Raw genomic sequence first — 15278 nt, forward strand, 5'->3', positions numbered from 1 at the left:
CGTTGGGCCACTTGCTCAATTTCCTGGTCTCTGCTTCCTCACTGTGGGACAAATGGGGTTGCATTAAGGTTTTTCTGATTTCTGTGGTTCCAGCATTTTTACTTTTCGTTGTAGGCCCCTTCAGCAAAGTTTCTTACACACCATAAGCACTCAGTGGAGTTTTGTCAACTGAACAAAACAAACACTACTGAATATTGAGAATGGGCCAGGTGCGGTGGCTCATGCCTATAATCCCATCATCACTTTGGGAGGCCAGGGCGGGCAGATCACGGGGTCAGGAGTTTGAGACCAGCCTGGCCAGCATGGTGAAGCCCTGTGTCTATTAAAATTACAAAAATAAGCCATGCATAGTGGCCCACGCCTGTAGTCCCAGCTACTCGGGAAGCCGAGGTAGGAGAATCACTTGAACTCAGGAGGCAGAGGTTGCAGTGAGCCGAGATGGCGCCACTGCACTCCAGCCTGGGCGACAGAGCGACACCCTGTCTCCAGAAAAAAAAAAAAAAAAAAAGTATTGAGAATGCAGGAGCCCAATCCGCCAATTTCCTCCTCCTGAGCCCCTACCCTAGGAAACTTTGAGACTGTCTCTGAACAGTCTGGTAGTGATACCCCCTGTTTTTAAAATTATTTATGTATTTAAAGGGATCTAACAACAAGTGAACATGAGTTATAGCTTCAATATCCATGTACTTTTATGAGTGATCACTCAGATCTTATGCTGTGTTGACTTAGAGCCACTCCTCAAGCAAGAAGCCAGACCAGCATCACATCTCCAATAGCAGTGACGGTTGCTGGTCACAAGTCTCTGTGCCTCGTCTCCTATGGCCACCCCACTGACAGGCTGTCTCTGTTCCTTTCAGAAAGCAGATCTGGCTGTGGCAGGCCTCACCATTACAGCTGAACGGGAGAAGGTGATTGATTTCTCTAAGCCATTCATGACTCTGGGAATTAGCATTCTTTACCGCGTTCATATGGTAAGAGACTTATTTTATAAGCATTTATGTCATTAAAGTTATTTGCATGCAAACACTGAGTTATACGGGAATAATGAATGACTCACGGAAATATTTAGATTTCAAAACTTAAATGCAAATGTGCTGGGCTATTTTTTCTCCTGTCAGCTGCAGGAACTTGCAAACTGGAGGGATGGAAAAGTCATGCTTGTGGGCTTTCCAGTGAAAATTGCTTCTGCCTCTCTGAATAGCGATGACCAAGAATGGTCATTCAATACTTGGTGGATCCTGTGTTGGTGATTGGCCCCGTGGGTCACTTTGCTCCCTTGCCTGCAGCCCAGATAAGTCACGCTAGCATTTCTCAAGCACATTGCCAACTTCCAAGTCCACCTGTGTTCACTTCTAGTGTTGCATCTGGTGAGGGAATGTAGATTCTTTCTCTCTCGATGATCTGTCCTGGAAAATAAATGGCAGATAATTTAATGTCATTTATACCTGGCCTGCCCTTTTCTGCATTCCATGCCCCCATCAGAAAGACTCCTCTGGCTAGGTAGGCCAGGGTGAGTGTCACAGTGAGTTTGTGAGAACACACCAAGAGGCAGCAGAGTACAGACACGACCTTCAAGTATACTGGCCGGTGGGAAGAGCAGAGGAAGAGTCACCCTGGCTGGGTCACATCCATCAGTGGATAGTCATTACAGTGCCAGCAAATAGCTGACTTTGCTAGTTTATCTTGCTGGACCAGAAGAGCCTTCCTTTCCTCTTGTCAGCTGAACTGGCTCTAAGTGCAGAGCATCATACAGATTTGCCCAATACACTAGTCATTTTCAGTGCCCATGATTCAGCTGCCATGGTATGCTCCAGAACAGAGCCTGTACCTTGAGGCTGCCCAACAGGGTAGAGACCAAGAGATCACCCAAAATGCCTGCTGAAGAAGTGACCCCTTGCCAGGCCCCACATCCCAGCTCTAGAGAAAGGGGGATTGTCCACCTTTGCAGCTCTGGCCTATGCTCCCAACCCTGTGATGGGGGTTGTTGTTAAGGGTTGAATTGTGTCACCCGCCACCAAAATATATGTTGAAGTTCTAACCTCTAGGACCTGTGAATGTGACCTCATTTGGAAGTAGGGTCTTTGCAGATGTACTCAAGTGAAGATGCGGCCATGCTAGATTAGGCTGGACCCTAATCCAATGTCTGGCGTCCTTATAAAAAGAAGGGAATTTGAACACAGACACATAGAGGAGAATGCCATGGGAATTCGAAGGCAGAGATTGGAGTGATGCATTTACAAGCCAAGGGACACCAAGTATGCTAGCAACCACTGAAAGCTAGAGGAGACAAGGAAGAATCCTCCTAGAGTCTGCAGAGAGAGCCTGGCCCCACGAATACCTCGATGTGGCCTTCCAGCCTCCAGAACTATGACATGATAAATTTTTGTTGTTTTAAGCCACCATTTGTGGTACTTTTTTATGGCAGTCCTGGGAGATGAATAGAGCTGTGTCATTCTTATTTTAGAAATGAGGAAACTAAGTTGTAATCGGTTTAAAAACATGGGCAAGGCCACATGCTCGTAAGTGAAAGAACAGGGTTCAAACCCAGGAATGATGTGTTTGAAGCCTGTGCTTTCTCCAGGACAGCAGCCTGCCACCCTCCTGTGTGTGGTCTTTGAATCACTTGGGTAGGGCACTTTCATGCACCCTTTTTCTTATTTGGTCCTCAAGATGGTTCTTTGGGGGAAAGGGAGCAGGTATGATAATTCCCAATTTATAGATATGGAAACTGAAGTCATGCTTGGAGCTAGTTCAGGGCTGAGCCTGGAACCCAGGCCCCTTAACTCCAGGAGGGTGTCTTGCCATCGTTACATCTGTTGGTACTCACTAGGCAATCTTCCAGCCAGCACCATTTCTGGAGCTCCCCTCCCCCACATTGACCCCTGGAGTTGGGGGACATCCAAAAGAAATGGAGGCACACAGCCTTTGTCTAAACTACCCTGCTGTGGCCTGCAGTAGCCACTCAACTAGGCTCTGGCCTTGATGTCTAGATTCCTGGAGGGAACTAAAGCCTTCCTGGTGACTCAGTGGCCCATCAGGAACCAGATGGCAGAAGGCACCTGACCCCAAGTGTTTTCGCCACCAGGAAACACCTACTGCTAGGCTGCCCTCTCCACCTAGGGCACCACTGTCCTGAATACCAACTCTGGCCGGAAAGAAACCACAATTCACCAATCCTCTGGACATCCCAAATTGGATTGTTGACTAAATGTTTCCTACCACCTGAAAACCTGTATGAGTTTCCCCGCATTCATTTCTGGGATGTCAACTTGGCTAGGTTATGTTGCTTAGATGCTTGGTCAGATACTAGTCAGGTGTTGCTGTGAAGGTATTTGTAGACAGGATTAACATCTACAATGAATTGACTTCATAAAGGAGAGTACTCTTGATAACGTGGGTGGGCCTCATCCAATCAGTTGAAGGACATAAGAGCAAAACCTGAGGTTTCGTGAAGAAGGAATTCTGCCTTAAGTCTATCACATAGAAATCCTGCCTGAGTTTCTAGCCTGCCTGCCTTTTGGACTTATTAGCCCCCACAATCCTGTGAGCCAAGTTCTGACAATAACTTTCTCTGTCTCTCCCAATCTCTGTATCTCTGTCCCTCTCTCCATACACACACACACACACACACACACACACACACACACACACACAACCTGACTGTTGGGTGAGGATTCCTCTCCTCTTCTGGCCTCCACACTGAAGTGCCAGGATGCCACGTGTCTGCCTAGACCTGATTGATAACAGGGGGCCAAGCAAGAAATGAGTGCTGGGATGAACAGCTTACACTAAGCAGAACTGACAGTTTCTACATTTATTCAACAAATATTTATTGAGTGCATTCTGTGTGTGAGACACCATGCTTAGGAAGTACCAAAAAGTCAGCTGAGGGGAGAACAATCCCAAATTGACTAATCCAGGGGAGACCTGGTTAGAATAAGTCTGAGATGAACGTTGTTATGTCTGAAACAGAGGAGGCCTTAGGAAGATCTGCTGTGGCTAAAGGATGAACTGGTAGAGTCCACCCCAAGAGCCTAATTCTAAACTTACATAGAGACTGTATCTCTAATATCATAGTGTTAAGGTAATGAAATTAAATACTGGGTGTTCATTGTTTTGCAATTTTTCTCTAATTGTTATCTGTGAGCAAAAATATGAGTAATTTAATCACGTTTATGATCTATAAGGATCAAGAATGTCTATGTTAGTTCTATGTTTATGAAGTTACCTGACTGATTAGTTATTGTTACCAAAAAGTGAGCATCTGGTGGCAATCAAACCTGTGTGCAAATGTAAAAATAATTAACTTAGAGTTCCTAGTTAAGAATTATTGCAAAAGCCTCCAAAATAATAAGCAGTGGCAAGTATGTCTCTGAAGTCTAAATAAATAATTTGTGACTTTCCAGCAATCTAAGATTATCTAGGCATTTTCATGAACACGGATCATCAACAGTTGATTGTGGGATATTTACCTTCTTCCTAACACCGGGTATAATCTCTGTTTCTGTTCAGGCATCCTTAGGACCAAAATAAGAATGTTTTGCTCTTTTTACCACCTACTCCCTGTTACTCACAGGCTGGCTGAGGAGTCTGGCTTTGGCATTTGTTACTGTTTTTCCATCCTGCTTTTTAAAAGTCTCTCTCTGTCTCTCTCTCCCCACCGCCCCGCCATCCCACCCTCCTTCCCTCCCTTCTCTCTCTCTGTCTCTCTCTCTCTCTCTCTTTTTCTCTTTCTCTTTCTTTCTCACCCAACTTAAATGTCCATGGTCCTTTTCTATTCTTATTCTACCAACTCTCCCTGGATAATCTCACTCCCTCCCAAATCTGTGAATCTAACCCTGGCTGCTCCCCCGAGTTCCAGTAGTGTATTTCTGACACATTTCTTCACATCTCCATCTGGACGTCTCACAGGCACCCCAAAAACTGTGTCACAAACTGAATTCCGTGTGTTTCTGACTCACACTTATGCCTCCTTCCCTGTGCCCCATATCAGGTAATGGAATTTCCATCCAGTAACCTGAGCCATCCTTAAGTTTTCTTACCTTACACATTCTATTGGTCATCTCACCTCCCAAAGAGTTCTCAGACATACTGTGTATCCCCACTTGTGCCTTGGTTCAGGCTTTCCTAATCTCTCCTGCCATTCCTGCAGCCTGTATCCTCCTTTAGGGCAAGGCATTTCTTATGCATTACTGGACCCCCATCAAAAGGCCACAGTCATTATAAGCATTCACTAAGAAACAGCAGAGTGAGAACCATGGACTCTGGACCCAGACTGTCTGGGTTTATTCCCAGCTTTTACAGTTACTAGATGCATGTCACATACATCTCACCTTCTTCATTTGTAAAAATGGGTTGTCATGCAAATTAAATGAGAATACATATGTAATACCCTCATAGCAGTGCCTGACATATACACAATAAAGTGTTAGCTATTATACTCAACAAATGTATATTAATTGTTCCTTCATAATCTATTTGCAGCCTGGGTGTTGGTTTAAAAAAAAAAAGACAAATGTAATCATATCAACCTCCTACTTGAAATCATTCACCAGCTGCCCATCACTCACAAAAAAAAGTTCAACTTCCCTATATATAGGTCCTTGCCTGCAGGCACCTTTGCCCCTTGCTGCTCACTGCTCTTTTGTCAGGTCAGCCCCTTCCTGCCTCCTCATCTAGGTTCACGCTCATCTACCTGCCTCTCAGCCAGCTAACGAACTCTTTCCTGGCTTTCAATACCCAGCTCAAATGGCACTTGCTCTTTCACACAGCTCCCCTAGATGGAGCTGCTTGCCGTCTGCCTATACTTCTATTACAACACTTTTAGGTTGCGTTATATTATTCTTTGTTTATCTATCTCTCCCTTTGTATCTTCCAATGGGAGGTACATTAAGGGAAAGGTACCCTCTTGTCAGACCATAGATTTTTATGATATGATTTTTGGTATGGAAAATGTGGTCATCCTAAACATGCAGTATTTACTTGACAGGAAGGAAGGAGGGCAGGCCATAAATCCAGTGATCCTGTGGGCAGTGAATGCTATGCTTTCCTTTGTGCTCCTGATTGGGCAGTACTGAGCCCCAGGAACCTGAGATTCTATTAGGGAACCCTACAGGGCCGGTATTCCAGGCAGCAGGACAAGTGACCCAAATATTTTTTTTTTTTACCTTCTGGCCTTTACCCCTGTAGGTCTTGAGAACAAAAAGAAGTGGGATGCAAATGTTTCAGGCAGCCTAGATGCAGCCTCTGGCTCAGGTCTGGCTGTAGCTGCCTCCTGAACTTACTGCTCTCTCTCTCTCTCTCTCTCAATGCCGGCATATTCCACACACAACATAGCATCCACCTGAGAAGGTATCATAGTCCATGGCTAGGGCCAGATGGGCTTCTAGGCTATACGTAGATGGTCCAGCCTTTAGCCTTTGTTGTCCCCTGGTACTTCAAGGATGGGAACCAAGTGGCAGAACATCTGAAGTTCAAGACTCTTGGTTTCCCTGGCACATCAGCTTATCTCCTTGTAATGATAAGTTTAGTATTTGGTATGGCAGTATAATTCCAAGGACATTTTGCAGTCAAGGGTTTTATGGTATGGATGCATACTTTGAGCTCTCAAATATCTGTCTGAATGGAGGGGGAAAGAACATGAAAAACCAAAACCATTTGTATTTGACATTAGAGTATATCATGCAGTTTTCTGTCTCTTTTTTTCTGCAGCAGCAATTTACCTAATGATGTTTTGCTCAGATTAATATTAAAGTGAGTTTGTATTCCTCAAGCACACCCCAACCGTTATAACAAGTCATCGTCAGAGTGTGCCAGAAGCCAACCTGGGATTCAGTGTTTGGCCCATAGAACCCCCACATGAATAAATTTCATCTAAACAGTTCATTGTTGCTGGGTGCAGTGGTGCATGCCTGTAATCCCAGCCACTTTGGAGGCCGAGGCAGGAGTATCACCAGGGTTCGAGGCTGTAGTGAACTATGACTGCACTGCAGCTTAGGCAACAGAGCAAGAACCCATCTCTTAAAAAATTAAATAAGTTAAACTAAAAACTCAGTATTGACATCTTCAAGGAGATTGGGTATATGTGTAAGATGGTGGTTTGTTGACTCATGTCTCCTAATTTATAAAGTACTTCCATGTACAGTCTCTGGTTTAATGGAACAGTGCCCTGAAGCAGGTAATATGATTCTCATTTTACAGGACAAAATTCTGAAACTCTGTGAGCCCAGTCAGTGCAGAGGAAAGAGGAAAGGCAACACAATGTTGCAGGGGGCAACGAAACCAGGTTTTTGGTCTCCAAATCTCCATACACATCCAAGTACCTGTCTTTACAGTATCATAGGTGTATTTCTTTCAGTGTCAATGCTATGCTTTAAATGATCTTTCAAGATCCTTTCCCATCTGAGGATACTATCTCTGATCCCAGAGAGGGTCCCCAGCCAGCTAGAACACCCGAGACTCCCTGGAAAATGTGAGCTTACCATTTTCCCTCCATACCAACTTGTTCCACCTTTGGTTAACAAATGGGAAAGTTTTATACTCTGTTCTTTTTCTCTTCTTAACTCTTAGCTAGAGTCTTCTTTCTCAAGAAAAAGAAAAATCAGACAGTGTTTAAAACGTAAGGGAGAAATAGGCTGGGCGCGGTGGCTCATGCCTGTAATCCCAGCATTTTGGGAGGCCGAGGAAGGCGGATTATGAGGTCAGGAGTTCGAGACCAGCCTGACCAACATGGTGAAACCCCGTATCTACTAAAAATACAAAAATTAGCCAGGCATGGTGGTACACACCTGTAATCCCAACTACTCAGGAGGCTGAGGCAGGAGAATCATTTGAACCCAGGAGGTGGAGGTTGTAGTGAGCTGAGATTGCAACATTGTACTCTAGCCTGGGCAACAGAGTGAGACTGTGTCTCAAAAAAAAAAAAAAGTGAGGGAGAAATAAATGCTGACATTAAATTAATGCATGACATTGCTGGATATATTACCCGCTTTTCAAGAAGGTCTGTTTCATTTCAGAAAGACTGTCTAGGAAAATGGAGAACAATGTTAAGTAAACCAGTGAATCATTTCTAATACTGCCTAATACTCTGTTCTAAGAAAATGGAAAATGAATAGAGTTCTGTTCCTTAAAGCTAAGTAACATGATAGCCCATATAATGGAAATATGGATCCCTGAATGTATAATAATATTAATATTGGTTATTTATTGAGTGCCTCTCTCTGAAGAAGCTCAAGGTGTGTTAACATTATTTTAGTAATTCTCACGGCCCCTCTTCATGTGGATTAAGGTGCTCCGTTCATGGTGCTCCTTTCTATGGGAGAAGACAATGGCACCCAGAGAAGTTGAGTGGCTTGCCTGGCACCACCACTCAGCAAGTCCAGGTCAATGCCAGGATTAGAATGTAGGTCTCCTCACACCAGATTTTCAGCCAGTAAGTGAAAATAGATACACTAGCATATGAGTTCTATGGGCAACAGACCCATCTGGGTGCTTTGCGCGGATAGGAATTAATTACTTGCTTCCTTTTTTCCTCTCGGAGTCAGAGGTGGAAAGTGCATGCTAAACCAAAATGTCAGCGGAGAATCCATTGCAGATACACTGAGGGAGGCCATCCATGAGATCCTGCTGAGGGACAGGAAGAAATCACCTCCTCCTGCCTCTCCCAGAAGGAGTCTTGGAGACACTGCGTTCTCTTACCTCTTCAGCCCTGGACAGTGTTTGATTGACCATTGGGCACTGCTGGCAGTTGACTATATCACAAGCAACCTTTCTATAAATTGCCATTTAGTTCTAAAGACTGTAAAAATGCACATGAAGGACACTTTGTCCTTGGGTATGCTGGGAGGGGATGGAGTTTCGGGAAAGAAGAGAGCTCGTATCATGCATTTGTGCAGGGAAATGGTGACTAGGCTACAGAGCCCTAACACAGATCCAGGAGAACCTGCCAGGTGTCTGGTCCACTCTGTCAATGACTTCTTTGGGAAGGCTGAGGTGGGATTGAGTTCTAACGGATGGAATGACTGGCTTTTAAGAGTCCTCCTTCCAGAAGAAAGCCTGATATTGCCCAAAGTGCTTCTCTGGAGAGCCCTGGAGGAACTCTCATGGTGCATATATTACAGCCGTAGAAACTCCAGGAGTTCTGAAAAGTGGCTATAGCCAGATAGCATTCTTCCTCAAAGCATCTTTAACATGTGTCACCATAAGAGAGAAAGTATAGTATTTCTTGTCCATTGAGGAAGGCATCAGTATAAAAGGAAGTTCCCGCCTTTGTAACACACCATCTCCCCACGCCCTCTTCACTCACGGCTACCATTAGACAGAAGGGGAACATACAGCTCTATGTGTTAACTCACCGAGTTCCCAAAACAACCCCATGAGGTAGGTTATTATTATTTCCTCCATGTTATACAGGAGGAAACGGAGACCTAGAGGTTACCCAACTTACCCAGGATTGCGTGTCTTGTAAATGGTGGGGCCAGAATTCAATCTTGGGCAGTCTGGCTCCAGAGTCTGGGTTTTATTCACTACCTGTCCTGACTGCCTGGCTCTGATGTCCCCATGAATCTGGCTTCAGACTCTGGGAAAGCAGTTGCATTCTTCCGAGAATGTAATTTCTTCCAGTAGATACATAGTGAAGTATCAATGAGCCAACAGATTGTTTTTAAGGATAAGAGGAACTTTGGGCATCAAAGGGGGGTTTAATGCCACTTCATAGCTCCATGGACAGCCCCACTACTATCATGCAAAGGACCTACACATACCAGGATTGTGCTCAGTTGATGACCAGCCCTTTGCATCTCTCCCTCCATCAAAGAGCATCAGGGATGCTGATTGATGGTCAGTCTGATGCACAGTCCAAATGTCAAGGGAGTTAATTCTAATTTTGCTGCCGTCTAATTTTCAATTTCATCTGTAGAGCTTGACCTGTCTTCAACATTTGGGGCATAGACTATATATAATCACCTATCTACTTACAAAGTGATTGTATTCACCAGAAGGAACTGGCCCAACTCACAGTCAACAGAGACGTGTATAAATCAATACAAATGCCTATAAATACAGCAGAGTCACAATAAATGGTGATGGGTATAAATAAATAATGTTTAAGAGTACTCTAAGAGGGTGTGTAGGTTGAGAGTTTGCTGGCATTGGGGAGAAGGCGTGGGATTAATTAGGGAATTTATTGGAGTAAATAAAGATGTGAAGATGAAAAGGAGAGGAAGATGCAGTACAGCTGCCATTTGAATGAAAGAGAGTGTGGCATGCCTATGGCACAGCTTGATGAATGAGCACCAGAAAAATTGAAGCCATCACCAATGATTTGAGTGAGGCATTTAACCTCCCTGGGTCCCAGTTCTTCCATCTGTCAGTATGGAAAATTGGGTATTGAAATCAAGAGAACATAGTGAAGCACTTTTAGTTCTTCAAAAGAAAGGCATCACCATCATACCTCCTTTGGGCTAAGGAAAATCAATTATTTGGAAGAAATGCCTATGGCATATGACACCTGATTTGCCCCAAGCGCCAGTAACTCACATGTCTTTTGGGAAGAAACTGATCTAAACCGTCCACATAGAAAAAAATGGTAGGCACTCAGAATCTTGCAAGACACATACTTCTCTTTGACATCACAGAGACAGCATGGATTTAGCCTAAGCCAAGGCTGTATAAGCCCAGACCCAAATCTCAAATGACCACCCATTCCTTGCTCTTCTGGTTGGCGTCAATCACAAGTAGAATCAGATGTTGCCTTGCCAACATGATTGATATGTTTCTGGGGGAGCTTTGTTTATGTCATGGTTTTTGTTTGTGTGATGTTCTCTGTTTTATAACTTTGGTCTCTAGGAATTTTTCCCACAGCTGTGCATCATTTCTTATCACCCATAACCAAATATGGCAGCTTTAAATAGTGCTGTCATTTTCCTCAATTTCACTTGTTGTGATATAATCAGGTATAGATTTCTGACATTGAGCATCTAATGGGGTTTCAGATTCAGAAAGCAACAGTAATAGATTTTTCAGTTGAGAGACAGATTGAAATAGTCATAAGTGACAGGGCACATGGAATTCATGCACCTTTGCTCAGAGAAACTTGGGGGTCAAAAAAGACCCCAGGAGTGGACCACACTAGTGATTTCTATTGTGGTAGGAGTATAGGCATGATCGGCTCCTCTACTGCTTCCGGACTCTTGATATGGATTCTACCCTGTCTGTGTCTTCCTGTGTCTGCCTCTGGCTCTTAGGATGATGAAGGAAACACAGTCAAGCAAGGATGGACACAGGAATGATTAACTGGGGACTTGGATTCTGCTGCTTTGGAGTCCTTTGCCTTCTGTTAGAGGATTTATGTAATGATGGGGTGAGCCAAGCTCAAATGATCCCATTCCTCTTCTGTTCTCTTCCCCAAGTTACTGGGTTTTGTCTCCCAGATTTTTCATTTTTCCAGTAATACGTGAGTGTTGTATGTAGACTGAGCATGGATCCAGTGGGTCAGAGAACTTGCGCAGTTGGCAATAAAGGCCAGTTTTGTGGTCTGAGCCAATACTGTGAAAGAAAAGCAGTTTCAGATAGACCACATGAGAGATCACTGTCATGCTGCTGGAAGGCCACAGTGCCCAAGAACAGCTGCCCTTTTTCGCAGAGGACGAGTATTTACGTCCTCTCCATGTACCCTCCAAAGAGGAAAGTAAAACTGCACTGCAGGTAGAAGGAAACACAGTGTGCCCACTGGCTCCCTAAGAAGGAAGGGAAAAGCATCCAGAAGAGGAGCTGAAAATCACCCATGATGGGGGCTATGCAAATACAACAGGAGCATGCAGAACTGTCTCCTCCCACCTGCCTCAGATACAGCCGTGGAAACAGCTATTGTTACTTGGAGTTTCTCAGCTTCTTCTAGCTTCCCCTGGATAATGAAAGCTCGGAGGGCTGGTTGAGTTTAGCTCGGTATTGGCAAAGGGAGTTCCCTTTTGTGTTTCTGGGAACCCCAGTGTAAAAATGGCATGCCTTGATAGTGACAGTAGTTTGCGCCATGACTGATACAATCTTGGGCTTAAACGCTTACCTGTTCATAGAACCCTGAGCTTAGTACTGATTTTCAGTCCTACCCATGGACTTCCTGGATTTCTGGCATCATCGAATCACAGCGTTTTCCATTTACAATAGTCTTTAGGGTGCATCTAGTCCAGTGGTTTTATAGTAAATGAAAGAAACCAGCCTGGGACAAGACAGGGTAGCAGCATGGAGCTGCAGAGAACGTGCCCTGTCTCCAGCGGGCAGCCCACACTCAGCTTCGGCCAATTGGGAACTTGGACTCAGTGGTGTCGGATCGCCCCATTTTTTAAAAAGCCAGAAATCTAGATTTGTATGTGAAGTTACCTAATTATTTAATGCTGGCAACTAATACAAACTAGGTAGATGCTGCAGGGTAAACAGTTCAACTCTGTGGGCCATATGCATCCATAGGCCACTGGTGTGTCACCTCGGATGTAGTCCCACTCCAACTGAGGCCAGAGAGGGGTGGGGACTTGCCTGAGACCACACGGCTAAAGACTTGGAGCAGATGACTTAACTCCATCCTTCTCATTCCATTTTGTTTTCCCGTGAAGAATGGCGGGGAGCTTGGTGCCCAGGATTCTATTCCTGGCTCCATCGTCTGGCTCACAGGATTCTGGCCAAACTCATCCCTGGCCTTGCAACATGTTTTCCCACGGTGCAGTGGTGTGAGCCCTGTGCTTTGAGTCAGGAAACATGGGCTTGTTTGGGTCCCGGCTCTTCCACTTCTGCGCTGTGGAACCTCGGGCACATCTCTGACTGCCCTCGGCTTTGGCCTCTTCACTTGTAAAGTGAGAATAATAATTTGTGCCTCCCAGGACTCTTTTGAGGTTGACGAGGGAAGGTCTCACTGTGTGAGATCACCCCGCAAACAAAGCCCAGAGATTCCGGTTGCATTAGCATCCTGGTGAGAAGATGTGAGTGTCTAAGAGGGATGCTGTGGTCGAATCCAGCAATGCAGACAGCAGCAGCTCAAAGGTGCTTCCTGAGTCCATCCTCCACCCCCCATGGAGGACACAGGGTGGTACTTCGGAGCACCGAGGGTTTTTCCTCTTTGCCAGCACAAAGCCTGCCTCACCCCAGGAAGTGGCATGGCCCCTGCTGCTGTTCTGTGTCACCTGCTGAGGTCAGGGCTGGGTCGTGTCCTTTGCGCAGCCTGGCAACACCCTTATTCCCAGTGTCATTTAAACCAATCACCCAGAACCCAGAGAAATGGGAACTGGGGCCAGACCTACACTCACTACCTCCTCTGCCCCGCCCTGCCTGCCCCAAGGTCATGTTGACTGAATGTGTGCAGTGAATCTTGTTTTTGTCTCCATTTCCAGGGACGCAAACCCGGCTATTTCTCCTTCCTGGACCCATTTTCTCCGGGCGTCTGGCTCTTCATGCTTCTAGCCTATCTGGCCGTCAGCTGTGTCCTCTTCCTCGTGGCTCGGTACTCTCCTCTTCCCTTCCCTGTCCTTACACCGCCACCTCGTGTCCACCTCTGGGAACTGCATGGGGAGGGGGTGGGGAGGAGGAGAGGGGAAGGAGGAGTTGGGAAGATCTTGGTGTCAAGCCAGAGGGACAGGGGAAGGACTGGGGGCCTGAAATGCTCTCTGCCCAGCTGTCGACCTCATGCTGCCCATCCAGACATTCCCCACTGTGCATGACGCAGACAGGTGGCTTGGCTTCTGCACCTCTGCCTCCTGTCCCTTCCCACTTCTCCCCAGACCCCCACCTAAGCCTCGTGCTTGTGTAGGAGCCCTGGGAAGAGAGGAGGGGTGGGTTTGGCAGGAAGATGACTCTCATTAAGCCCTGTGCATTTGGCTGCCCTGGCATCAGTCATTGCCACAAAGGATCTGCCACAAAGTGCTGAATGACAAGAAACAGAGCCTGCACATCCGGATTGGGGGCACTGGGGGCTGCAGTAGAGCAGGCCAGGGAGAAGGCTTTCTCTGCAGAGAGCCTGGGTCTGCCTCTGAAAACACAGCTGCCTTGTCGAATGGGAACCATGGAGGCTGGTGGTGGGTGGCAAAGAGACGGGATGGAGAGAGGCATTTTCAAGAAGTGCTGAGTTGAGACACATGGGCCAGACCAGGGAGTGGGGAGAATAAGCCCGGCCCTATCCCCAGGAAACCAGGGGCTGCCCTGGCCCTATGGAAAAACCCGAGGAGCAGCCTGAGGCTGTGGCCTCCCAAGAGTGTGCACAGAAAAGGTAGTTTCGCTTCAGGCCACAGGCCGTTGGACCAGCCTGAGCTGCAGGAGAGCCAGCTTAACCCTCCAGAAGTGGGATGAGCCCTGGTGGCTCCCAGGCCACTCACTCAGGTCCCTGGTGCTGCGAACCCTCCACTTACTGCAGTGGAGGCTCACAAAGGGCTGTTATGTGGGAGCAGAGAACTACTCAGGAGGAGCTTCTGGAAATCTGCCCGTGGCTCTGTTTGCAGGTGTCTCTTCAGTTGTTACCTTTGCCTCCAGGCCACACTGACAGGGCAGACAGTTTTAGAGTGCACATCCCATCTCTGTGGGGTGGGTGGGGTCTTCCCCTAGGTCATGTTCATTCACTGGATTGACAGGGGCACTTGGGGATGGAGCTGCCTCATGGTGAGCCCTAGGGAACCACGGGCTACCTAACCCCTGAGGGCACTTCCCAGACTGCCAGAGAAGGGCTGCATCAACCTGTTTGCACACACCTCTTCTAGTGGGGACCAAGGTCCCCAAGATCAGGAAGGTCTTTGGGGCCCACAAGATGCAGCCAAAAAGAGACAGGCCTTGCTGACAACCTGGTCATTTTCAAACATGGCAGAGTTTGCTGCTTGGTCACCACCAACCCCTCTCGGGCCTGTAGGCATGGCCACTGTTGCGTATCTGCTGTCAGTGACGGCCTGTGAGACGGGGAGCTAGCACGCTGTCTGACACCTCTCCTCTCCACTTTGCCACACTGCTGCCGCGTTAGGAGGCTGTCTACGTGAGCCCTGGTGCCACTGCTCCATAATTCACACTTGCCCCTTGGATGTGAGCCCTTGCGTGTGGCATGCCACAACACTCAGGTCACCTCAAGGCCCTGAAAAGTCTTGGGGCTTGGTGAGCAGATACATACAAGCCTGCTTCAGCACACCCGCAGCAGCCTAGAGCTTTCGACCAGCCCCTCCTCCCTCCCCTCCACATCCAAACACACCCCCTCCAGCATCTAGCATCACAGAAAGGTTAACAGAAAATATGCTAAAGGGCTAACCATATGGCCTCTC

The 15278-nt window shown here is 46.6% G+C and overlaps 1 protein-coding gene across 1 annotated transcript in view; it reads left to right on the forward strand.

The window, feature by feature from the left end:
- GRIK4 (glutamate ionotropic receptor kainate type subunit 4) overlaps window positions 1-15278 on the forward strand; it is a 342581-nt gene that overhangs the window by 293339 nt on the left and 33964 nt on the right. The window contains 2 exon segments of the mRNA XM_063636591.1: window positions 858-971; window positions 13377-13486. Of these exon segments, the coding sequence (XP_063492661.1) occupies window positions 858-971; window positions 13377-13486 (224 nt within the window).

This window comes from Symphalangus syndactylus, chromosome 3, assembly GCF_028878055.3.
Source record: "Symphalangus syndactylus isolate Jambi chromosome 3, NHGRI_mSymSyn1-v2.1_pri, whole genome shotgun sequence".
In the NCBI taxonomy this organism is placed as follows: Eukaryota; Metazoa; Chordata; class Mammalia; order Primates; family Hylobatidae; genus Symphalangus; species Symphalangus syndactylus.